This window comes from Procambarus clarkii, chromosome 43 (genome assembly GCF_040958095.1).
Source record: "Procambarus clarkii isolate CNS0578487 chromosome 43, FALCON_Pclarkii_2.0, whole genome shotgun sequence".
Classification (NCBI taxonomy): Eukaryota; Metazoa; Arthropoda; class Malacostraca; order Decapoda; family Cambaridae; genus Procambarus; species Procambarus clarkii.
The window spans coordinates 21,973,850-22,000,900 of NC_091192.1; the positions used below are offsets into that span (position 1 = coordinate 21,973,850).

General features: G+C 46.5%; 2 protein-coding genes across 5 annotated transcripts in view; one reads left to right on the forward strand and one right to left on the reverse strand.

Annotated features, from left to right (window-relative positions):
• LOC138349741 (solute carrier organic anion transporter family member 74D-like) overlaps positions 1–27,051 on the reverse strand; it is a 507,981-nt gene that overhangs the window by 448,460 nt on the left and 32,470 nt on the right. The window lies entirely within an intron of this gene.
• LOC138373691 (TRIO and F-actin-binding protein-like) lies at positions 18,397–21,408 on the forward strand. The gene has a single exon (XM_069340043.1). The coding sequence runs from the start codon at positions 18,397–18,399 to the stop codon at positions 21,406–21,408; it is 3,012 nt and encodes a 1,003-aa protein (XP_069196144.1).

Consider the following 27,051-nt stretch of genomic DNA (forward strand, 5'->3'; position numbering starts at 1 on the left):
GTATTTGTTCCAGGGTTGCTCTAGTGTGCATATGTTCCAGGGTTGCTCTAGTGTGTATATGTTCCAAGGTTGCTCTAGTGTGTATATGTTCCAGGGTGCTCTAGTGTGTATATGTTCCAAGGTTGCTCTAGTGTGTATATGTTCCAGGGTGCTCTAGTGTGTATATGTTCCAAGGTTGCTCTAGTGTGTATATGTTCCAGGGTGCTCTAGTGTGTATATGTTCCAAGGTTACTCTAGTGTGTATATGTTCCAGGGTTGCTCTAGTGTGTATATGTTCCGGGGTTGCTCTAGTGTGTATATGTTCCAGGGTTGCTCTAGTGTGTATATGTTCCAAGGTTGCTCTAGTGTGTATATGTTCCAGGGTTGCTCTAGTGTGTATATGTTCCGGGGTTGCTCTAGTGTGTATATGTTCCAGGGTGCTCTAGTGTGTATATGTTCCAAGGTTGCTCTAGTGGGTATATGTTCCAGGGTTGCTCTAGTGTGTATATGTTCCAAGGTTGCTCTAGTGTGTATATGATCCAGGGTTGCTCTAGTGTGTATATGTTCCAAGGTTACTCTAGTGTGTATATGTTCCAAGGTTGCTCTAGTGTGTATTTGTTCCAGGGTTGCTCTAGTGTGCATATGTTCCAGGGTGCTCTAGTGTGTATATGTTCCAAGGTTGCTCTAGTGTGTATATGTTCCAGGGTGCTCTAGTGTACTCACCTAATTGTACTCACCTAATTGTGCTTGCGGGGGTTGAGCTTTGGCTCTTTGGTCCCGCCTCTCAACTGTCAATCAACTGGTGTACAGATTCCTGAGCCTACTGGGCTCTATCATACCTACATTTGAAACTGTGTATGGAGTCAGCCTCCACCACATCACTTCCTAGTGCATTCCATTTATTAACTACTCTGACACTGAAAAAATTCTTTCTAACGTCTCTGTGGCTCATCTGGGTACTAAGTTTCCACCTGTGTCCCCTTGTTCGTGTCCCACCCGTGCTGAAGAGTTTGTCTTTGTCCACCCTGTCAATTCCCCTGAGAATTTTGTAGGTGGTTATCATGTCTCCCCTTACTCTTCTGTTTTCCAGGGATGTGAGGTTCAGCTCCTTTAGCCTTTCCTCGTAGCTCAATCCTCTCAGTTCCGGGACGAGCCTGGTGGCATACCGCTGAATCTTCTCTAACTTTGTCTTGTGTTTAACTAGGTATGGACTCCAGGCTGGAGCTGCATACTCCAGGATTGGTCTTACATAAGTGGTATACAGGGTTCTGAAAGATTCCTTACACAAGTTTCTGAAGGCAGTTCTTATGTTGGCCAGTCTAGCATATGCCGCTGATGATATTCTTTTGATGTGGGCCTCTGGGGACAGGTTCGGTGTGATATCAACCCCCAGATCCTTCTCTCTATTTGATTCTTGCAGGATTTCCCCTCCCAGATGATACCTTGTGTTCAGCCTCCTGCTCCCTTCGCCTAATTTCATCACCTTACACTTTCCAGAGTTGAACTTCAGCAGCCATTTTCTAGACCATTCCTCCAGTTTATCCAGGTCATCCTGTAGTCTCTGTCTATCTTCATCCGTCTTGATTCTTCTCATAATTTTTGCATCATCAGCAAACATCGAGAGGAATGAGTCTATACCCTCTGGAAGATCGTTCACATATATTAGAAACAGGATGGGTCCAAGTACTGAGCCCTGTGGGACTCCGCTGGTGACATCTCGCCACTCTGATGTCTTCCCCCTCACCGTTACTCGCTGTTTCCTGTTGCTTAAGTACTCCCTTACCCACTGGAGCACCTTCCCTTTTACTCCTGCCTGTTGCTCCAACTTTTTTAACAGCCTTTTATGGGGTACTGTGTCGAAGGCTTTTTGGCAATCCAGGAAAATGCAGTCGGCCCACCCTTCTCATATGTGTGTATATGTTCCAAGGTTGCTCTAGTGTGTATATGTTCCAGGGTGCTCTAGTGTGTATATGTTCCAAGGTTACTCTAGTGTGTATATGTTCCAGGGTTGCTCTAGTGTGTATATGTTCCGGGGTTGCTCTAGTGTGTATATGTTCCAGGGTGCTCTAGTGTGTATATGTTCCAAGGTTGCTCTAGTGTGTATATGTTCCAGGGTTGCTCTAGTGTGTATATGTTCCGGGGTTGCTCTAGTGTGTATATGTTCCAGGGTGCTCTAGTGTGTATATGTTCCAAGGTTGCTCTAGTGGGTATATGTTCCAGGGTTGCTCTAGTGTGTATATGTTCCAAGGTTGCTCTAGTGTGTATATGATCCAGGGTTGCTCTAGTGTGTATATGTTCCAAGGTTACTCTAGTGTGTATATGTTCCAAGGTTGCTCTAGTGTGTATTTGTTCCAGGGTTGCTCTAGTGTGCATATGTTCCAGGGTGCTCTAGTGTGTATATGTTCCAAGGTTGCTCTAGTGTGTATATGTTCCAGGGTGCTCTAGTGTGTATATGTTCCAAGGTTGCTCTAGTGTGTATATGTTCCAGGGTGCTCTAGTGTGTATATGTTCCAAGGTTACTCTAGTGTGTATATGTTCCAGGGTTGCTCTAGTGTGTATATGTTCCGGGGTTGCTCTAGTGTGTATATGTTCCAGGGTGCTCTAGTGTGTATATGTTCCAAGGTTGCTCTAGTGTGTATATGTTCCAGGGTTGCTCTAGTGTGTATATGTTCCGGGGTTGCTCTAGTGTGTATATGTTCCAGGGTGCTCTAGTGTGTATATGTTCCAGGGTGCTCTAGTGTGTATATGTTCCAAGGTTGCTCTAGTGGGTATATGTTCCAGGGTTGCTCTAGTGTGTATATGTTCCAAGGTTGCTCTAGTGTGTATATGATCCAGGGTTGCTCTAGTGTGTATATGTTCCAAGGTTACTCTAGTGTGTATATGTTCCAAGGTTGCTCTAGTGTGTATTTGTTCCAGGGTTGCTCTAGTGTGCATATGTTCCAGGGTTGCTCTAGTGTGTATGTGTCCCAGGGTCCTCTACTGTGTATATGTTCCAGGGTTGCTCTAGTGTGTATATGTTCCAAGGTTGCTCTAGTGTGTATATGTCCCAAGGTCGCTCTAGTGTGAATATAATCTAATGTTACTCTAGAATGCATATATTCAGGGATGTGGGTGTTGTAGAGGACATAATAGTGGTGATAGGCATACTTCCTTGTTTGGGTAATGGTGGTAGTGATGAGCGATAGTGGAGATGGTGGTAGTGATAATAGTGGTGGTAGTGGTAGAGAGGTGTTACTGGTGGTGTCACCAGCGGTGCTGTTGGGAGACAAAATATTTAGGCCTATCCAGTAACTGTGTTTACCTAACTGTTCAGGAATATGGGCTGGGGGTGGCGGGTAGATTTATAGAACACGAGTAACGTACCTAAATAGAGCGTGTCTTAAAGGAGTTTTTTTTTTGAGAAAACGGCCAGAGAGGGAAATTTCCTCCAATCAACACACTTATGAAAAACTTACAAATTTTAGTTCCTCTCATAGGTCTACCTCACCCAGGCACTAGGCTAAACACAATCTCATACTCAGGCTTTTGTGAAATTAAATGCGTTTGAACACTCACAATCTACAATCTAAAACATTCACAAGACCATATACAATGTTAGGTTCTCTGTTGCTACTGCAGGGAGGCGGATTGTGAGTCATTGTACGCCAGCCCGGCGGTGATACAATTACCTGCTCTAAATAGTATACAATCAAACTCTAACTTGCCTGTCTCTAAAGTCAAACAGATACTTATGATAATGGGATTCAAATCAAATTGTCATGGATTCCTCCCCCTTCCCCCCCCTTACATGCTGTCATTCTAGATTGTGATATATTAAAGACGATTCTGTCCTAATCCTGCTGTAGATAGAAAATCATGAACATAATCTCTGGTTATCATACCCAAGCATAAAAAAGGTGGCATGAGAAAGAGAATTCCGGGATGAATTTGACGATAGCAGAAGAGTGCAAACAGGAACTGGCACATTCCACAGGGGAAAACCCCAATGTGGTGGAGGGTTTCCAAACAAAGCAGTCAACCCACTGGACTGGTAGATGTCACCGAAGCCACCGTAGATGTCACTTGGTAGCCTAGCCGTTCTCGGCTAGGCTACCAGTACCTTCACCTCAAGCAGTTTGTATGAGGAACAAGCTCAAATGAAATGGCAAAAAGCCTCACACTAAACCAAGGCATTGCATCTTATACTATGTGTAAATAAAGCCATTTAGAGACGGATATATAATGACGTTGAATGGAACGGCACATCACTCTATAGCAAATGATAAAATATCCCGAAACTCGTATACTGTAGCCACATATATCGCTTGTAGTAGATACAGGGAAAATATATGAAAGGAAACAATGTAGCCTAAACACACAGAGATCAGAGATCAAGCCTGGTTTGTGCCTCGGAGAGGCTACGGGATCCAGTAAGTTCAGTAGAACTTCGGTTTCAACCCTTTTTAACCCTGTCGTAGCTCAGTCGATTAAGGCAATGTCTGGGATACTCCCAGACGCAGGTTCGAATCCTCGTCACGGCCCTTGTGGATTTGTTTATTTAATGTAGCCTAAAGTCACAACTATCTCGGTGTTTACATGTAAACTGCAATACTAATCGTACCCGATCTTATCCAGCATTTAAAATTATATAATATATGACATCTACATACAGTGTGTATAGTACTACAATGTTATACATACCAGTTGTGAACAATGGCACTATTACCAACAATGCTTTATAATTATTTAAGTGATTTATTATATATATATATATATATATATATATATATATATATATATATATATATATATATATATATATATATATATATATATATTTTCTTAGCATCAGGGCTTAATTGAAATAGGAGTTCTCCAAAACTCATTTTCGTACTTTTAAGGTGAAGAAAAGAAGTGATTTACTATAGAGTGTATTACACTTATTTATGTAATTTGCACAACGTTTCGAACCTCCATGGTTCATTCTCAAGTGAACAGATCTTACAATACTAGTTGATTTTATACCCGCACTGGGTCAGATGATAATACAATAAAGGTGAAAACATGGGGGGATACATAAGGGATAAATGTGAGGTGAAACATAGAGGCTGCAGAAGGCTTATTGGCCCATACGAGGCATCTCCTATCTAAACACAAAGATCAATCCAGTGTAATTGGCTTATTATGTTGGACATTGTCTTCTGTGTTGGCATCGATATGTTCTTGTCTTGTCCTTACTCTCATGGTGGGTAGAAAATAATAAATACAGAATATGCGGTCATATTCAATGAAACATGTTTGAAAGAAAACCTGCTGCCAGTATACACCAATATATATATATATATATATATATATATATATATATATATATATATATATATATATATATATATATATATATGAATTTTGGAGAATTGATTTTTGAATTACCATCAACAGTGAAAAGAAACGTAAGAAAGATCGAGAAAATTCGTGTTAGAATTATTAATATTACTTTTTCGGTCATATTTAATAATATATGTCTACAGGAAAGACTGCTACCAAAATATATATATATATATATATATATATATATATATATATATATATATATATATATATATATATATATTGCCAAATAACATCTAATTCGATCTGATCAAGCAGCCTATCCTCTTACAAAGAACGTCGCATTTCGCTCGTATGCGTAACACAAGGCCAGAAACTGGCATACTTGAAAATGGAAGCAGCTCGCGAAAGTGAAGTATTGTCCCCGTTTTCTGTTTTAGGTCCTCTGGTGGGTTAGGATAAGGGCACTTTAATTAAATTGACCGTTTTCTTGACATTGGGAAAACCTTAGGAGTACGGGCTGGCACCAAGACCTCTTGGTGCCCTCAATAGCTCCGGGCTCACCATAGCCCGTGCTACTTGGAACATTGTTCCAGGAAGCGAATCTTTAACAACAACAAACAACCCTTTTGTGTTACCGCTCACAGGAGGAGTTCGTAGACCACAATAAACAGGTCATCAATGTGTGTAACCGCTCCTGTGGGTGTAGACCTGATTAATCTAACACCGCTCCTGTGCGTCAAGACCTGATTAATCTACCACCGCTCCTGTGGGTGTAGACCTGATTAATCTAACACCGCTCCTGTGCGTCAAGACCTGATTAATCTACCACCGCTCCTGTGGGTGTAGACCTGATTAATCTAACACCGCTCCTGTGGGTGAAGACCTGATTAATCTAACACCGCTCCTGTGGGTGTAGACCTGATTAATCTAACACCGCTCCTGTGGGTCAAGACCTGATTAATCTACCACCGCTCCTGTGGGTGTAGACCTGATTAATCTACCACCGCTCCTGTGGGTGTAGACCTGATTAATCTAACACCGCTCCTGTGGGTGTAGACCTGATTAATCTAACACCGCTCCTGTGGGTGTAGACCTGATTAATCTAACACCGCTCCTGTGGGTCAAGACCTGATTAATCTACCACCGCTCCTGTGGGTGTAGACCTGATTAATCTACCACCGCTCCTGTGGGTGTAGACCTGATTAATCTAACACCGCTCCTGTGGGAGTAGACCTGATTAATCTAACACCGCTCCTGTGGGTCAAGACCTGATTAATCTACCACCGCTCCTGTGGGTGTAGACCTGATTAATCTACCACCGCTCCTGTGGGTGTAGACCTGATTAATCTAACACCGCTCCTGTGGGTCAAGACCTGATTAATCTACCACCGCTCCTGTGGCTGAAGACCTGATTAATCTACCACCGCTCCTGTGGCTGAAGACCTGATTAATCTACCACCGCTCCTGTGGGTGTAGACTTGATTAATCTACCACCGCTCCTGTGGGTGTAGACTTGATTAATCTAACACCGCTCCTGTGGGTGTAGACCTGATTAATCTACCACCGCTCCTGTGGGTGTAGACCTGATTAATCTACCACCGCTCCTGTGGGTCAAGACCTGATTAATCTACCACCGCTCCTGTGGGTCAAGACCTGATTAATCTACCACCGCTCCTGTGGGTCAAGACCTGATTAATCTACCACCGCTCCTGTGGGTCAAGACCTGATTAATCTAACACCGCTCCTGTGGGTGTAGACCTGATTAATCTAACACCGCTCCTGTGGGTGTAGACCTGATTAATCTAACACCGCTCCTGTGGGTGTAGACCTGATTAATCTACCACCGCTCCTGTGGGTCAAGACCTGATTAATCTACCACCGCTCCTGTGGGTGTAGACCTGATTAATCTACCACCGCTCCTGTGGGTCAAGACCTGATTAATCTAACACCGCTCCTGTGGGTGTAGACCTGATTAATCTACCACCGCTCCTGTGGGTCAAGACCTGATTAATCTAACACCGCTCCTGTGGGTGTAGACCTGATTAATCTACCACCGCTCCTGTGGGTCAAGACCTGATTAATCTACCACCGCTCCTGTGGGTCAAGACCTGATTAATCTACCACCGCTCCTGTGGGTCAAGACCTGATTAATCTACCACCGCTCCTGTGGGTCAAGACCTGATTAATCTACCACCGCTCCTGTGCGTCAAGACCTGATTAATCTACCACCGCTCCTGTGGGTGAAGACCTGATTAATCTAACACCGCTCCTGTGGGTGAAGACCTGATTAATCTACCACCGCTCCTGTGGGTCAAGACCTGATTAATCTACCACCGCTCCTGTGGGTCAAGACCTGATTAATCTACCACCGCTCCTGTGGGTCAAGACCTGATTAATCTACCACCGCTCCTGTGGCTGAAGACCTGATTAATCTAACACCGCTTCTGTGAGCGAAGACCTGATTAATCTACCACCGCTCATGTGGGTCAAGACCTGATTAATCTACCACCGCTCCTGTGGGTCAAGACCTGATTAATCTACCACCGCTCCTGTGGGTCAAGACCTGATTAATCTACCACCGCTCCTGTGGCTGAAGACCTGATTAATCTAACACCGCTTCTGTGAGCGAAGACCTGATTAATCTACCACCGCTCCTGTGGGTCAAGACCTGATTAATCTACCACCGCTCCTGTGGCTGAAGACCTGATTAATCTACCACCGCTCCTGTGGGTGAAGACCTGATTAATCTAACACCGCTCCTGTGGGTCAAGACCTGATTAATCTACCACCGCTCCTGTGGGTGAAGACCTGATTAATCTAACACCGCTCCTGTGGGTGTAGACCTGATTAATCTAACACCGCTCCTGTGGGTGTAGACCTGATTAATCTACCACCGCTCCTGTGGGTGAAGACCTGATTAATCTAACACCGCTCCTGTGGGTGTAGACCTGATTAATCTAACACCGCTCCTGTGGGTGTAGACCTGATTAATCTACCACCGCTCCTATGGGTGTAGACCTGATTAATCTAACACCGCTCCTGTGGCTGAAGACCTGGATGATGCCCAACCATGCAGTTCAATATTAACTATCCTAGTTAAAATCCCGGCCGCTGACCAAACCGGTTTGTTCCACACGCAGTTAATCAACACCTCGATCATGGCATGACAGAATTTACAGTGCGGCCGTAAATTTTACCCATTGTGATTTTCCCTAAACTCAAATTTAAGGAGAGAAGGTGGAGAAGAGAGAAGAGGAGATAAGAGAAAGGTAAGAGGAGAGAAGAGAATGAGAAGAAAGGAGAGATATAAATAATTTTTTTTAATACAGAAAGGTTAATATTTTTTTTGGCGGGAATTTTTTTTTTAGGATAAGGAATTGTAGATTTATCGAGTAAATTTTCAAAATTTTAATATTAATTTTGATGTGTGGTGAGAGAAATGGCGCGAAAAGGAAAGCTAGGTACCTCTGACTAAGGTAGATAGATACCTCCACACATGCCTCCAACACCCCGACGCAGAGTTAAACACGCTGGAAGGTCTGTTCAGCAGAGTGTTCAACAGAGACTTTAACTACTGCTGAAGACAAATTGGTTTAAAAGTGACCATGCTGATGAACAAGCCAATCCCACACTGACCGTGGTTACTGTGCTCAGCTCGAACGACCTTCCCAAACAATCTAATAAATTACAGAAATCACAATAGCGTGATGCATCAAATGAACAAATGGATCCAAGTAAGTTCATTAAGAACTTCTGGTTGCAATTCTTTTTACCATGTCGTAATCTGTCGATTAAGGCAACGTTTGGGATGCTCTCGGACGCAGGTTCGAATCCTCGTCACGGCCCTTGTGGATTTGTTAATCTAATAAATTCGTTGTTTACCAAAACAAATCCAGAATCAAGGTAATTAATGTTTTTTTTTAGGTATAAAGGTTAATATTAGAAATTAATTTTCAATAATTAATGGTTCAGGTATCTATCAAGTACTTTGTAAAGACTGAAATGTTGCATATATAGAGAAGACAGACTGGCACAGATCTGAAAACAAGACAAATCATTCATTTTGTAGGAGACAGGTGTACTATATTAGGCTTGTCTGTGCCCAACCATTATGATTCAAGAACGAAGCCCATTGTACTACCGGGACAAGCCAGCTGTACCCTTTCAAATACGTAAGTGAAGACATTTATTTCACCAGTAGACTGACATAATTCATCTATTGTATACCATCAAACATAAGAACATAAGAACATAGTAACGGTCAGGTGAAGTCACAGTGAGAGGTTGTGTTAACCAGAGCTCCTGAGTGTTGTTATATTATCATAGCAATATGGAAGTTGTAGTGAAGGACCTGGTGACTCTAGTGGGAGCCCTGAGGACAGAGTTGGACTCTCTGCGGGAGGAGGTGCGTCAGCTTAAAAAACAACGAGAAGTAACGAAGGAGGAGACCAGCAGTAAAGGGACCTCGTCTTGGAGAGTTGCGAAAGACAGGGGCCTTAAGAAGACTTTGATAAAGCCGCCTTCAAACGCCATAGCAACTTCAAATTCATTTGACGTTTTGGAGGACGAGTGCTGTGGAGAGACTGTGGATCGCGCAAAAGGGAAAGCAACGAAGAGAAAGGAAGCGCAGGCCCCTCAGAAAGTAAAGGAAGTACCTAAGCAAACATTAGTTGTGGGAGATTCCCAGATAAGGTATTTGGATAGAACGTTTTGTGCTAGAGATAGGGGGAACAGGTTAAGGGTTTGCTATCCCGGAGCTGGCATTGGTGATATTATAAACAACATGAATGATATTATGGCTGGTAATGGGAACAATCCCATTATTTGCATTAGCGTGGGAGGAAATGATGTTGGTCGAGTCAGGAGTGAGGAACTGATTCAGAGGTATAAAACAGCCATAGAGTTAGTTAGGAGCAAGGGAGGAATCCCGATCATATGTGGCATTCTTCCAAGAAAGGGAGTGGGAAATGAATGGATATCGAGGGCACTTGGTGTCAATTGCCGGCTGGAAAGATATTGCAAATCAAATGCAATATCTTTCATAGACAACTGGGAACACTTCTATGGAAGAAATGAAATGTATGCTCGTGATGGGGTGCATCTATCGAGAGCTGGGGTTGTTGCTGTTGCGAACTCGCTAGAAGAAGTGGTTAGAGGTGTTTGTTTGGGTTTAAACTGTTAGTAGATAGAGGTATGGGAATTGATTTGGAGGAAGGAGGTAATAAAAGTATGTGTTTGTGGGAGAAAGGAATTGGCAAAACGATCAGGGAAAGAGAAGGTCCGCAAAATAACAATTCACTTAGGGTATATTACACTAACAGTAGAAGTCTAAGAAATAAAATTAACGAATTAAATGCTCTTGTCTGCACAGAAAAAATAGATATTATTGCACTTACCGAAACGTGGATGAATGTAGAAAATAGAGAACTATTAGCTGAATATCAAATATATGAATTTAAACTATTTCACACAGATAGATATATTAGACGAGGAGGTGGAGTAGCCATATATGTTAGGGACAATTTGAAATAAAGTCTCAAAGAGGGAATCAAAACAGAGCCACACACAGAAACTATTTGGATTGAATTAAACGAAAAAGCTAATAATATTATAATAGGAGTAATATATAGGCCACCAAATTTAGACAGAATGGAAGCAAAGCATCTATGGGATGAAATATCTAGAGCATCTAGATCTAACAGTATTTATGTCATGGGTGACTTTAATTTTAGCGGAATAAACTGGTTGAACAAAACAGGGAATAGTGAAGCAGAAGATTTTCTAGAATTAATTGACGATTGCTTTCTTACGCAACACATTAAGGAACCAACACGGGAAAATAATATTTTAGATTTAGTGTTAACTAACAGGGAAACGCAAATTAATGACATCGAAATAGGGAGTGAGCTAGGGAGCAGTGATCACAAACATAAGAACATAAGAACATAAGAACAAAGGTAACTGCAGAAGGCCTATTGGCCCATACGAGGCAGCTCCTATTCTATAACCACCCAATCCCACTCATATACTTGTCCAACCCGTGCTTGAAACAATCGAGGGACCCCACCTCCACAATGTTACGCGGCAATTGGTTCCACAAATCAACAACCCTGTTACTGAACCAGTATTTACCCAAGTCTTTCCTAAATCTAAACTTATCCAATTTATATCCATTGTTTCGTGTTCTGTCCTGTGTTGATACTTTTAATACCCTATTAATATCCCCCCGGTTATGTCCATTCATCCACTTGTAAACCTCTATCATGTCACCCCTAACTCTTCGCCTTTCCAGTGAATGCAACTTAAGCTTTGTTAATCTTTCTTCATATGAAAGATTTCTAATTTGGGGAATTAACTTAGTCATCCTACGCTGGACACGTTCAAGTGAATTTATATCCATTCTATAATATGGCGACCAAAACTGAACTGCATAATCTAAATGGGGCCTAACTAGAGCAAGATATAGCTTGAGAACCACACCAGGTGTCTTGTTACTAACGCTGCGATTAATAAATCCAAGTGTCCGATTTGCCTTATTACGAACATTTATGCATTGATCCTTTTGTTTTAAATTCTTACTAATCATAACTCCCAGATCCCTTTCGCAATCCGACTTCGCAATCACAACACCATCTAGCTCGTATCTTGTAACTCTATCATCATTACCTAACCTCAGAACTTTACATTTATCAGCATTAAACTGCATCTGCCAATCCTTTGACCATTTCAAAACCCTATCTAGATCAACTTGAAGTGATAGTGAGTCCTCCTCAGAATTAATTTCCCTACCGATTTTCGTATCATCGGCAAATTTGCAAATGTTGCTACTCAAACCTGAATCTAAATCATTTATATATATTATAAACAACAGAGGTCCCAGGACAGAGCCTTGAGGCACTCCACTTACAACATTTTCCCACTCTGACTTGATTCCATTTATACTAACTCTCTGTTTCCTTTGGTATAGCCATGCCCTAATCCAGCTTAATATAGCACCCCCAATACCATGAGACTCTATTTTTTTAATCAGTCTTTCATGTGGCACTGTATCAAAAGCTTTGCTAAAGTCAAGGTATACAACATCGCAATCCTTACCACTATCAACTGCCTCAACAATGCTAGAATAAAAAGATAACAAATTTGTTAAACATGAACGGCCATTTATAAAACCATGTTGCGACTCAATTATTAATTTATGTTTTTCAAGATGAAGACGAATTTTATTTGCTATTATAGATTCGAGTAACTTTCCCACAATAGACGTTAGGCTAATTGGTCGATAGTTAGACGCAAGTGATCTATCTCCTTTCTTAAAAACTGGTATCACATTAGCAACTTTCCAAAACTCTGGCACTCTGCCTGACTCTATTGATTTATTAAATATGGTTGACAGTGGGTCACAAAGCTCCTCTTTGCATTCTTTAAGCACCCTGGCAAACACTTCATCCGGCCCTGGGGATTTGTTTGGTTTGAGTTTTACTATTTGTTTAAGAACATCCTCCCTGGTAACTGCTAAACTCGTCAACCTGTCCTCGTCCCCACCCACATAGACTTGTTCGGCTGAAGGCATATTGTTAAGTTCCTCTTTAGTAAATACAGATACAAAATATTTATTAAAAATACTACTCATCTCTTCATCACTATCTGTTATTTGACCTGTCTCAGTTTTTAATGGACCTATCCTTTCCCTAGTCTTAGTACGATATAACTGAAAAAACCCTTTAGGATTTGTCTTTGCTTGCTCTGCTATGCGAACTTCATAGTTTCTTTTTGCTTTCCTTATCTCTTTTTTAACATTTCTAACCAGTTGTACGAATTCCTGTTCTAAAGTGACCTCCCCATTTTTAATCCTTTTGTACCAAGCTCTCTTTTTACCTATAAGGTTCTTCAAATTCTTTGTTATCCACTTTGGGTCATTAGTATACGATCTATTCAATTTGTATGGTATACTACGTTCCTGTGCTTTGTTTAGAATATTCTTAAATAAGTTATATATTGAATCCACATCGAAATCCCCATTTAAGTCACCTATCGCTGGGTTCATGCCTCGCTCCAAGACCGGCCCACACCCCATACCCAAGCCTTTCCAATCAATTTGACCCAAAAAATTTCTTAGGCTATTAAAATCAGCTTTTCGAAAATCTGGCACTTTAACAGAATTTTCTCCTACTGGTCTATTCCATTCTATGCTAAATCTGATTTCTTTGTGATCACTGCTCCCTAGCTCACTCCCTATTTCGATGTCATTAATTTGCGTTTCCCTGTTAGTTAACACTAAATCTAAAATATTATTTTCCCGTGTTGGTTCCTTAATGTGTTGCGTAAGAAAGCAATCGTCAATTAATTCTAGAAAATCTTCTGCTTCACTATTCCCTGTTTTGTTCAGCCAGTTTATTCCGCTAGAAATCAGATTTAGAAATCAGATTTAGCATAGAATGGAATAGACCAGTAGGAGAAAATTCTGTTAAAGTGCCAGATTTTCGAAAAGCTGATTTTAATAGCCTAAGAAATTTTTTGGGTCAAATTGATTGGAAAGGCTTGGGTATGGGGTGTGGGCCGGTCTTGGAGCGAGACATGAACCCAGCGATAGGTGACTTAAATGGGGATTTCGATGTGGATTCAATATATAACTTATTTAAGAATATTCTAAACAAAGCACAGGAACGTAGTATACCATACAAATTGAATAGATCGTATACTAATGACCCAAAGTGGATAACAAAGAATTTGAAGAACCTTATAGGTAAAAAGAGAGCTTGGTACAAAAGGATTAAAAATGGGGAGGTCACTTTAGAACAGGAATTCGTACAACTGGTTAGAAATGTTAAAAAAGAGATAAGGAAAGCAAAAAGAAACTATGAAGTTCGCATAGCAGGGCAAGCAAAGACAAATCCTAAAGGGTTTTTTCAGTTATATCGTACTAAGACTAGGGAAAGGATAGGTCCATTAAAAACTGAGACAGGTCAAATAACAGATAGTGATGAAGAGATGAGTAGTATTTTTAATAAATATTTTGTATCTGTATTTACTAAAGAGGAACTTAACAATATGCCTTCAGCCGAACAAGTCTATGTGGGTGGGGACGAGGACAGGTTGACGAGTTTAGCAGTTACCAGGGAGGATGTTCTTAAACAAATAGTAAAACTCAAACCAAACAAATCCCCAGGGCCGGATGAAGTGTTTGCTAGGGTGCTTAAAGAATGCAAAGAGGAGCTTTGTGACCCACTGTCAACCATATTTAATAAATCAATAGAGTCAGGCAGAGTGCCAGAGTTTTGGAAAGTTGCTAATGTGATACCAGTTTTTAAGAAAGGAGATAGATCACTTGCGTCTAACTATCGACCAATTAGCCTAACGTCTATTGTGGGAAAGTTACTCGAATCTATAATAGCAAATAAAATTCGTCTTCATCTTGAAAAACATAAATTAATAATTGAGTCGCAACATGGTTTTATAAATGGCCGTTCATGTTTAACAAATTTGTTATCTTTTTATTCTAGCATTGTTGAGGCAGTTGATAGTGGTAAGGATTGCGATGTTGTATACCTTGACTTTAGCAAAGCTTTTGATACAGTGCCACATGAAAGACTGATTAAAAAAATAGAGTCTCATGGTATTGGGGGTGCTATATTAAGCTGGATTAGGGCATGGCTATACCAAAGGAAACAGAGAGTTAGTATAAATGGAATCAAGTCAGAGTGGGAAAATGTTGTAAGTGGAGTGCCTCAAGGCTCTGTCCTGGGACCTCTGTTGTTTATAATATATATAAATGATTTAGATTCAGGTTTGAGTAGCAACATTTGCAAATTTGCCGATGATACGAAAATCGGTAGGGAAATTAATTCGGAGGAGGACTCACTGTCACTTCAAGTTGATCTAGATAGGGTTTTGAAATGGTCAAAGGATTGGCAGATGCAGTTTAATGCTGATAAATGTAAAGTTCTGAGGTTAGGTAATGATGATAGAGTTACAAGATACGAGCTAGATGGTGTTGTGATTGCGAAGTCGGATTGCGAAAGGGATCTGGGAGTTATGATTAGTAAGAATTTAAAACAAAAGGATCAATGCATAAATGTTCGTAATAAGGCAAATCGGACACTTGGATTTATTAATCGCAGCGTTAGTAACAAGACACCTGGTGTGGTTCTCAAGCTATATCTTGCTCTAGTTAGGCCCCATTTAGATTATGCAGTTCAGTTTTGGTCGCCATATTATAGAATGGATATAAATTCACTTGAACGTGTCCAGCGTAGGATGACTAAGTTAATTCCCCAAATTAGAAATCTTTCATATGAAGAAAGATTAACAAAGCTTAAGTTGCATTCACTGGAAAGGCGAAGAGTTAGGGGTGACATGATAGAGGTTTACAAGTGGATGAATGGACATAACCGGGGGATATTAATAGGGTATTAAAAGTATCAACACAGGACAGAACACGAAACAATGGATATAAATTGGATAAGTTTAGATTTAGGAAAGACTTGGGTAAATACTGGTTCAGTAACAGGGTTGTTGATTTGTGGAACCAATTGCCGCGTAACATTGTGGAGGTGGGGTCCCTCGATTGTTTCAAGCACGGGTTGGACAAGTATATGAGTGGGATTGGGTGGTTATAGAATAGGAGCTGCCTCGTATGGGCCAATAGGCCTTCTGCAGTTACCTTTGTTCTTATGTTCTTAACTGCACAAGGCCTATTGGCCCATACAAGGCAGCTCCTATTTATAACCACCCAATCCCAAACATGTTAACAAAAAACTAATTACATCATTCTTGCTTAAAGTGTATGTTTTCCCAAAGTCTCGCCGCTCTAATTGTATCTTTTATGCTGTTAACAGCTGTAAGTAACTCCAACAACTGTATTGATATGTATAAATAACTTACGAATCAAACTTCTAAATCTAAACCTAACCTTTCTCATTTCGTGCAGGCGATGAGTCACAATAACGTGGCTGAAGTATGTTGACCAGACCACACACTAGAAGTTGAAGGGACGACGACGTTTCTGTCCGTCCTGGACCATTCTCAAGTCGACTTGAGAATGGTCCAGGACGGACCGAAACGTCGTCGTCCCTTCACTTTATCATTTCGTGTTCTGGTGTAAAGGGAGTTCAATATGACCTGTGGGTTTTATTAATAAAGAAGTGATAGGGAAAGAGAAGGAGAAATTAGGTGAACCAGATCACAAGTTGTTAGTGTCAAAACAGTTGTTTTTGACTGTCAGGCGAGGTCAAGGCAAGACAGTTGAGTGTTGGAGTATACGAGTGAGGTATACCATCTATCGCCTGGTTAATAGAATCCAGTTTACGTGTCTATCGCTTGTGAGAGGCTTGGGGGCTCGTGCAGGGGTGAGTGGTCTGGCGAGGCGAGGCAGGGGGGCCCCGCACGTCACACGTCAGTGGGGGGGGGGGAGGGGGGAGTTTACAACCTACTGCTGGCAGGTGAATTCATAAACAAGACTGGTGCTCTGGATCAGGTTCTGGAGGCGGGTGCGAGGGGGTGCTTTTGTGATGCGGTGTTTAGTGTTTGTGTTGCATGATATTAGCTGGGGCGTCGAGTTGCGTGTGACTGCGTGTGACTGCGTGTGACTGCGTGTGACTGCGTGTGACTGGCTATCTCGGTGGCGGAGATACTCCTTGTGTTCCTTAGCCAAGAGTGTTCCTGTAGATGGCGCCAGTAGACCTTCTTTCGCCGCATTTCTACAATGATTTTGAGCAGTAGACCGTCTCTCGTAGCGTTCTGTCGTCTGATGTTCATGCAGTGGTTATCGTAGTGGTCATACATCTTGTGATGCCGCGGAGGATGTGTTTGAAAGTGCTGTTGCATCATCTGGCACAGCTTAAGATAACAGTTTCAGCGACCCCTAACGTCTATCTTGCATGCTGATGACCTCTGGCTGCAGCCGGACATATTTTGTGTCGTTCTGGTTTAAGTTGTTGTTGTTTAAGATTCGCTACCTGGAACACAATGTTCCAAGCAGCACGGGCTATGGTGAGCCCGTAGTTTAAGCGCTTGCATTTAGCTGCTTAATAATACTACTTTACAATTCCACAAAATTTGGTGTTGACTTCTGTTCGTGTTTGAGGTGTTCAGTTTAATGTGCTCAGTTTAGTTAGAAATTAGGCAAACATTTATGCAAATATATCAAAAACAAATTATTATATGATAATAAAGATATCCGATCTGCAGTGAGTTTAGGTCGAAAAAATTAGTTTCACGAACCAAAAACTAATGTCTTAACATTGAGGGTTTTCGGGGACTTATTTGTCCAAGACTTTTTTAATTTGACTAATTTTACTTTGACTATTATTTATTTGACTAATTTGACTTTTTTAATTTGACTTTAATTTAATTTAATTTTTAATTTGACTTTTTTAATACTAGAATATTTTAATAGATAACGTTATCTTGGCTGGATGGTGAGGTGTTTTATCCTATGCTACTATCGACAAGAACATTGAATGGTTGACAGTTGCTCTTAGTATGGACCTCGTTCGAGGTCTTGACATGATGGGTCGGGGTCTTAAGTCTAAGCTTAACGGGTCTTAAGTACACCAAAGCAGTCCAGCAGCGGAATACAGCCTTCAGAACGTGGCTGGCCATTCCTGTTATTTTTCAACATTACCTTCAGCTTACTTCAAGGAACCAAGCTTACACACAGAGATCACACTAACGTGATGCATCAAATGAACAAATTCACAAGGGCCGTGACGAGGAATCGAACCTGCGTCCGGGAGCATCCCAGACACTGCCTTACCTGCGGACGCAGGTTCGAATCCTCGTCACGGCCCTTGTGAATTTGTTCAACCAAGCTTAGTCCATCAGCTTTGTCTGCGGTGTTAGAGTCTGACAACTCTATAGCCGCATCCTGCTCTGACAGCTGGATAGGTTACGAAGGACAGCATACAGCAACAGACCACTAGATCCAATCTAAGCTCTTAATTTACACAGAGAGCTCACGGAGAGTTACACAGAGGGGCGCGCGGACTGCTGGAACAGTGCTTGTATAATCTAAAGATTAACTGTCTTCACTATACCACAGTATTAAATAAGACAGTTAACTTATACAACTTCTCCTGGGAAGATGTTCCATATATTTTCCACTCGATAATGATAAAGCATTTTCGCCTCATAAGAATATATTTTCAGTTCACTGTTTCTGATAATTTACAAACCTCACAGCACTCCTTCTCGTCTCACCAGAGGCCAGCACCCCTCCTCGTCTCACCAGAGGCCAGCACCCCTCCTCGTCTCACCAGAGGCCAGCACTCCTTCTCGTCTCACCAGAGACCAGCACTCCTCCTCGTCTCACCAGAGGCCAGCACCCCTCCTCGTCTCACCAGAGGCCAGCACTCCTTCTCGTCTCACCAGAGACCAGCACTCCTCGTCTCACCAGAGACCAGCACCCCTCCTCGTCTCACCAGAGACCAGCACCCCTCCTCGTCTCACCAGAGGCCAGCACTCCTCCTCGTCTCACCAGAGGCCAGCACCCCTCCTCGTCTCACCAGAGGCCAGCACTCCTTCTCGTCTCACCAGAGACCAGCACTCCTCGTCTCACCAGAGACCAGCACCCCTCCTCGTCTCACCAGAGACCAGCACCCCTCCTCGTCTCACCAGAGGCCAGCACTCCTCCTCGTCTCACCAGAGGCCAGCACTCCTTCTCGTCTCACCAGAGGCCAGCACTCCTCGTCTCACCAGAGACCAGCACCCCTCCTCGTCTCACCAGAGGCCAGCACTCCTCCTCGTCTCACCAGAGGCCAGCACTCCTCGTCTCACCAGAGACCAGCACCCCTCCTCGTCTCACCAGAGACCAGCACTCCTCCTCGTCTCACCAGAGGCCAGCACTCCTCGTCTCACCAGAGACCAGCACCCCTCCTCGTCTCACCAGAGGCCAGCACTCCTCCTCGTCTCACCAGAGGCCAGCACTCCTCGTCTCACCAGAGGCCAGCACTCCTCCTCGTCTCACCAGAGACCAGCACTCCTCCTCGTCTCACCAGAGACCAGCACTCCTCGTCTCACCAGAGACCAGTCCTCCTCCTCGTCTCACCAGAGGCCAGCACCCCTCCTCGTCTCACCAGAGGCCAGCACTCCTCCTCGTCTCACCAGAGGCCAGCACTCCTCCTCGTCTCACCAGAGGCCAGCACCCCTCCTCGTCTCACCAGAGGCCAGCACTCCTCGTCTCACCAGAGGCCAGCACTCCTCCTCGTCTCACCAGAGGCCAGCACTCCTCGTCTCACCAGAGGCCAGCACTCCTCGTCTCACCAGAGGCCAGCACTCCTCCTCGTCTCACCAGAGGCCAGCACTCCTCCTCGTCTCACCAGAGGCCAGCACTCCTCGTCTCACCAGAGACCAGCACCCCTCCTCGTCTCACTAGAGGCCAGCACTCCTCCTCGTCTCACCAGAGGCCAGCACTCCTCCTCGTCTCACCAGAGGCCAGCACCCCTCCTCGTCTCACCAGAGGCCAGCACTCCTCGTCTCACCAGAGGCCAGCACTCCTCCTCGTCTCACCAGAGGCCAGCACTCCTCGTCTCACCAGAGGCCAGCACTCCTCGTCTCACCAGAGGCCAGCACTCCTCCTCGTCTCACCAGAGGCCAGCACTCCTCCTCGTCTCACCAGAGGCCAGCACTCCTCGTCTCACCAGAGGCCAGCACTCCTCCTCGTCTCACCAGAGGCCAGCACTCCTCCTCGTCTCACCAGAGGCCAGCACTCCTCCTCGTCTCACCAGAGGCCAGCACTCCTCCTCGTCTCACCAGAGGCCAGCACCCCTCCTCGTCTCACCAGAGACCAGCACTCCTCCTCGTCTCACCAGAGGCCAGCACTCCTCGTCTCACCAGAGGCCAGCACTCATCGTCTCACCAGAGACCAGCACCCCTCCTCGTCTCACCAGAGGCCAGCACTCCTCCTCGTCTCACCAGAGGCCAGCACACCTCGTCTCACCAGAGGCCAGCACTCCTCCTCGTCTCACCAGAGACCAGCACTCCTCCTCGTCTCACCAGAGACCAGCACTCCTCTTCTCACCAGAGACCAGTCCTCCTCCTCGTCTCACCAGAGGCCAGCACCCCTCCTCGTCTCACCAGAGGCCAGCACTCCTCCTCGTCTCACCAGAGGCCAGCACTCCTCCTCGTCTCACCAGAGGCCAGCACCCCTCCTCGTCTCACCAGAGGCCAGCACTCCTCGTCTCACCAGAGGCCAGCACTCCTCCTCGTCTCACCAGAGGCCAGCACTCCTCGTCTCACCAGAGGCCAGCACTCCTCGTCTCACCAGAGGCCAGCACTCCTCCTCGTCTCACCAGAGGCCAGCACTCCTCCTCGTCTCACCAGAGGCCAGCACTCCTCGTCTCACCAGAGACCAGCACCCCTCCTCGTCTCACCAGAGGCCAGCACTCCTCCTCGTCTCACCAGAGGCCAGCACTCCTCCTCGTCTCACCAGAGGCCAGCACCCCTCCTCGTCTCACCAGAGGCCAGCACTCCTCGTCTCACCAGAGGCCAGCACTCCTCCTCGTCTCACCAGAGGCCAGCACTCCTCGTCTCACCAGAGGCCAGCACTCCTCCTCGTCTCACCAGAGGCCAGCACTCCTCCTCGTCTCACCAGAGGCCAGCACTCCTCCTCGTCTCACCAGAGGCCAGCACTCCTCGTCTCACCAGAGGCCAGCACTCCTCCTCGTCTCACCAGAGGCCAGCACTCCTCCTCGTCTCACCAGAGGCCAGCACTCCTCCTCGTCTCACCAGAGGCCAGCACCCCTCCTCGTCTCACCAGAGACCAGCACTCCTCCTCGTCTCACCAGAGGCCAGCACTCCTCGTCTCACCAGAGACCAGCACTCCTCCTCGTCTCACCAGAGGCCAGCACTCCTCGTCTCACCAGAGGCCAGCACTCCTCCTCGTCTCACCAGAGGCCAGCACTCCTCGTCTCACCAGAGACCAGCACTCCTCCTCGTCTCACCAGAGGCCAGCACTCCTCGTCTCACCAGAGGCCAGCACTCCTCCTCGTCTCACCAGAGGCCAGCACTCCTCCTCGTCTCACCAGAGACCAGCACTCCTCGTCTCACCAGAGGCCAGCACTCCTCCTCGTCTCACCAGAGGCCAGCACTCCTCCTTGCTACACGTCCGGCACGACAACGTAGTCAGTTTCCGCGTCATCTTACTACAAAACTCTCTAAAGCTTCGTCTTCATATGCCGGCTCTTTAGGCTCTATCTTGCTCGGGGGAAACTCTATAGCTGTATCTTCATATGAGGGTTCTGTAGCTGCAGCTCTCTAATGGGGCTCTATTGGCTCCATCTTTCTCTTATAGTCAACCTTGGCTTTTATTTCTATATTCCAAAATATGATAACTTCAGCCTTTTTGACGCTCAGATTATCTTAATTTTCCTCCAATCGATCCCATTATTGATGTGACGATGTGCATTTAATATTGTAACTAACTCATCTAGAGCTAAAGGTGTGACCCCCCAGAGAGCTAAGAGTGTGACCCCCAGAGAGCTAAGGGTGTGACCCCCAGAGCTAAGGGTGTGACCCCCAGAGAGCTAAGGGTGTGACCCCCAGAGCTAAGGGTGTGACCCCCCAGAGAGCTAAGGGTGTGACCCCCAGAGCTAAGGCTGTGACCCCCCAGAGAGCTAAGGGTGTGACCCCCAGAGAGGTAAGGGTGTGACCCCCAGAGAGCTAAGGGTGTGACCCCCAGAGAGCTAAGGGTGCGACCCCCAGAGCTAATGGTGTGACCCCAGAGAGCTAATGTTGTGACCCCCAGAGAGTTAAGGGTGTGACCCCCGGAGAGCTAAGGGTGTGACCTCCAAGAGAGCTACGGGTGTGACCCCCAGAGAGCTAAAGGTGTGACCCCCCAGAGAGCTAAGGGTATGACCCCCAGAGAGCTAAGGGTGTGACCCCCAGAGAGCTAAGGGTGTGACCCCCAGAGAACTAAAGGTGTGACCCCCAGAGAGGTAAGGGTGTGACCCCCAGAGAGGTAAGGGTGTGACCCCCAGAGAGCTAAGGGTGCGACCCCCAGAGAGGTAATGGTGTGACCCCCAGAGAGCTAATGTTGTGACCCCCAGAGAGTTAAGGGTGTGACCCCCGGAGAGCTAAGGGTGTGACCTCCAAGACAGCTAAGGGTGTGACCCCCAGAGAGCTAAAGGTGTGACCCCCAGAGAGGGTAGGGTTTGACCCCCAGAGAGGTAAGGGTGTGACCCCCAGAGAGCTAAGGGTGCGACCCCCAGAGAGCTAATGGTGTGACCCCCAGAGAGCTAATGTTGTGACCCCCAGAGAGTTAAGGGTGTGACCCCCAGAGAGCTAAGGGTGTGACCTTCAAGAGAGCTCAGGGTGTGACCCCCAGAGAGCTAAAGGTGTGACCCCCCAGAGAGCTAAGGGTGTGACCCCCAGAGAGCTAAGGGTGTGACCCCTAGAGAGCTAAGGGTGTGACCCCCAGAGAGCTAAGGGTGTGACCCCCAGAGAGCTAAGGGTGTGACCCCAGAGAGCTAAGGGTGTGACCCCAGAGAGCTAAGGGTGTGACCCCAGAGCTAAGGGTGTGACCCCCAGAGAGCTAAGGGTGTGACCCCTAGAGAGCTAAGGGTGTGACTCTAGAGAACTAAGGGTGTGACCCCCAGAGAGCTAAGGGTGTGACCCTAGAGAGCTAAGGGTGTGACCCCCAGAGAGCTAAGGGTGTGACCCTAGAGAGCTAAGGGTGCGACCCCCAGAGACCTAAGGGTGTGACCCCCCAGAGAGCTAAGGGTGCGACCCCCAGAGAGCTAAGGGTGTGACCCCCAAGAGAGCTAAGGGTGTGACCCCCAGAGAGATAAGGGTGTGACCCCCAGAGAGCTAAGGGTGTGACCCCTAGAGAGCTAAGGGTGTGACCCCCAGAGAGCTAAGGGTGTGACCCCCAGAGAGCTAAGGGTGTGACCCCCAGAGAGCTAAGGGTGTGACCCCCAGAGAGCTAAGGGTGTGACCCCGCAGAGAGCTAAGGGTGTGACCCCCAGAGAGCTAAGGGTGTGACCCCCAGAGAGCTAAGGGTGTGACCCCCAGAGAGCTAAGGGTGTGACCCCCAGAGAGCTAAGGGTGTGACCCCTAGAGAGCTAAGGGTGTGACCCCCAGAGAGCTAAGGGTGTGACCCCTAGAGAGCTAAGGGTGTGACCCCTCTCTAAGGCTTCAACCTATATCAGCTTAGCGTGCATCACCGCCATCTTCCTGTAAACTGTGTCGCCTCGAATGCCTAATTTGTACCTTCGCGTTAACGAATAATAATTATATAAAAAACGATAGATAATAAGAACAGATAAGAAGGATATATATTGTAATCCTTCTAGATATAACTTTAATGAGCTCAAAAGGCCTTTAAATCTTGTAACATGTTCAATTATGGCAATAATGAAAACTCGCATTTTCTAAAGTATGCGGTTAAATGAAAAAAAAGAAAACGGGATAGGGTGGTCCCCCTTCCATTTCACTCACCCGTCTCATTTCTTGTATACTACGGGCTCGCCATAGCCCGTGCTACTTGGGACCTTTTGTTCCAGGTAGCGAATCTTAAACAACAACAACAACAACTCTCATCTCAACTAATACATCTCACTGTGTATAAGCTGTGGTCCCCCGCATCGTACAAATTACGATGTACTGCGGCAAAGTTAGCGGTTCACACATATCCACGTTCTCTAAGTGCCGCCAGGTGAGGTTAGGTGGGCGGGTTGGGTGCGTGCGCGTCTGGGTAGGGGGGGGGGGGGTAGCACTTTGTAATTTGTGCTCTGAGGCCACTCGACCTGAACGTTTAATGAAACGTTCTGGTGAGTGACAACGTTTGTGACGTTTACAGAGCTAGAGTTTGGTGACGTGGCTACTAGGCCCTACTATAGAGCCAGAGCCCAAGAGCTTCACCACATCCTATATGATGTGCCCTGCGCAAGTTTAGGAGCTGAGGGGTGAAGTACTTGTAATATACGCATCATTAGGCGCCTCTGTAGCCTTGATTACTGACAATACAACTTGAGTACTTTAAGGCAGTAGTATTAGTACTACTGTACTCACCTAGTTGTGCTTGCGGGGGTTGAGCTCTGGCTCTTTGGTCCCGCCTCTCAACTGTCAATCAACTGGTGTACAGGTTCCTGAGCCTACTGGGCTCTATCATATCTACATTATAAACTGTGTATGGAGTCAGCCTCCACCACATCACTTCCTAATGCTTCCTAAACTTCATTTATTAACTAATCTGACACTGAAAAAATTCTTTCTAACGTCTCTGTGGCTCATCTGGGTACTAAGTCTCCACCTGTGTCCCCTTGTTCGTGTCCCACCAGTGCTGAAGAGTTTGTCTTTGTCCACCCTGTCAATTCCCCTGAGAATTTTGTAGGTGGTTATCATGTCTCCCCTTACTCTTCAGTTTTCCAGGGATGTGAGGTTCAGCTCCTTTAGCCTTTCCTCGTAGCTCAATCCTCTCAGTTCCGGGACGAGCCTGGTGGCATACCTCTGAATCTTCTCTAACTTTGTCTTGTGTTTAACTAGGTATGGACTCCAGGCTGGAGCTGCATACTCCAGGATTGGTCTGACATAAGTGGTATACAGGGTCCTGAACGATTCCTTACACAAGTTTCTAAAGGCAGTTCTTATGTTGGCCAGTCTAGCATATGCCGCTGATGATATCCTTTTGATGTGGGCCTCTGGGGACAGGTTCGGTGTGATATCAACCCCCAGATCTTTCTACTTGACTCTTGCAGGATTTCACCTCCCAGATGGTACCTTGTGTTCAGCCTCCTGCTCCCTTCGCCTAATTTCATCACCTTACACTTTCCTGAGTTGAACTTTAGCAGCCAATTTCTCTCCAGCCACTGTGAGGCAGTCCTGGTACTCTGAGGCAGTACCAGTACTGTGAGGTAGTCCTGGTACTCTGAGGCAGTACCAGTACTGTGAGGTAGTCCTGGTACTCTGAGGTAGTCCCCAGTAATATGAACAAAACAGTACTCGAGGAGAGAGTACGGTGAGGTCGTTGAACCCTTCGAAAACTACATACCGTATTGTGGCGCATGAATCTCCCTCTACGGCCAAAAACGATTGTACTAATAATCAATCATAGCGGCTCGCAATATCGAGGTGACGTTCCGTTTTCTGTTCGTAGGTCCTCGGTTACATTAGGTTAGGTCCAGGCAATTTAATGACATCCCTTAAGTGACGTTAGGAGCCCTCGAGAGGACTAAGGGCTTGCAGGGGTGTTTGGTAATCATCCTTGCTCGTCTAATGGCTGGAAATGTCTCCGATACCGCCCCCGTATCACTGGAAACAACTGAAACAATGGTTAATCCAGGCTAATTGGGATATGAGTGACGGGGCGTCGGTTCCCGTCCTGGATTCGTAAAGGGTGACGAAGCCAGGGGGTTAAAGAGGTAGATGTAAGTGGGTAAAGAGTTAGCGCTGAAAACCCCGCTGAAGGCACCCAGCGGAACGCCGCCGGCCACCACGACTGCTCTACTGGAAGCGACTCCTGTCTGTGTGTGGGGGAGGGTTATGGGGGGGGGTGGATCTCGTGCCTGAGGTGCCCCCCCTCCTCTCCTCTCCCCCATCATCCTCCTACTCCTCCCCACCCATGACAAAGTTGCCCGACGGGACGAGTGTGTTAAAATTCCGTCTTCAAGGTTCAGTGACTCGTTGACGCGAGGTTCAGGTTCACGGCCGGCCTTTCTCGCCTCGACCAAGGAGTGTGAGGGGGGAACCCTTCACTCGCCTCCAGTGTCGCCAGCCTCATAAACACGCCCCCCCATGCGTCGGGCTCCATGCGTCGGGTCCCATGCGTCGGGTCCCATGCGTCGGGCTCCATGCGTCGGGTCCCATGCGTCGGGCTCCATGCGTCGGGCTCCATGCGTCGGGTCCCATGCGTCGGGTCCCATGCGTCGGGTCCCATGCGTCGGGCTCCATGCGTCGGGTCCCATGCGTCGGGCTCCATGCGTCGGGTCCCATGCGTCGGGTCCCATGCGTCGGGCTCCATGCGTCGGGTCCCATGCGTCGGGCTCCATGCGTCGGGTCCCATGCGTCGGGTCCCATGCGTCGGGCTCCATGCGTCGGGTCCCATGCGTCGGGCTCCATGCGTCGGGTCCCATGCGTCGGGCTCCATGCGTCGGGTCCCATGCACTAGGCCTCCATACCCGCAGGTTAGGTCAGGCCCTAACACACCAGGCCCCATACACCAGGCCCCATACACCAGGCCCCATACACCAGGCCCCATACACCAGGCCCCATACACCAGGCCCCATACACCAGCCCCCATACACCAGGCCCCATACACCAGGCCCCATACACCAGCCCCCATACACCAGGCCCCATACACCAGCCCCATACACCAGGCCCCATACACCAGCCCCCATACACCAGGCCCCATACACCAGGCCCCATACACCAGGCCCCATACACCAGCCCCCATACACCAGGCCCCATACACCAGGCCCCATACACCAGCCCCCATACACCAGCCCCCATACACCAGGCCCCATACACCAGCCCCCATACACCAGGCCCCATACACCAGGCCCCATACACCAGGCCCCATACACCAGCCCCCATACACCAGGCCCCATACACCAGGCCCCATACACCAGGCCCCATACACCAGGCCCCATACACCAGGCCCCATACACCAGCCCCCATACACCAGCCCCCATACACCAGGCCCCATACACCAGGCCCCATACACCAGGCCCCATACACCAGGCCCCATACACCAGCCCCCATACACCAGCCCCCATACACCAGCCCCCATACACCAGCCCCCATACACCAGGCCCCATACACCAGGCCCCA

Bases quoted from the DNA above. Each gene is read 5' to 3' on its own strand.
- LOC138373691 (XM_069340043.1), top strand. From the start codon at position 18,397: ATGATAAAGCATTTTCGCCTCATAAGAATATATTTTCAGTTCACTGTT.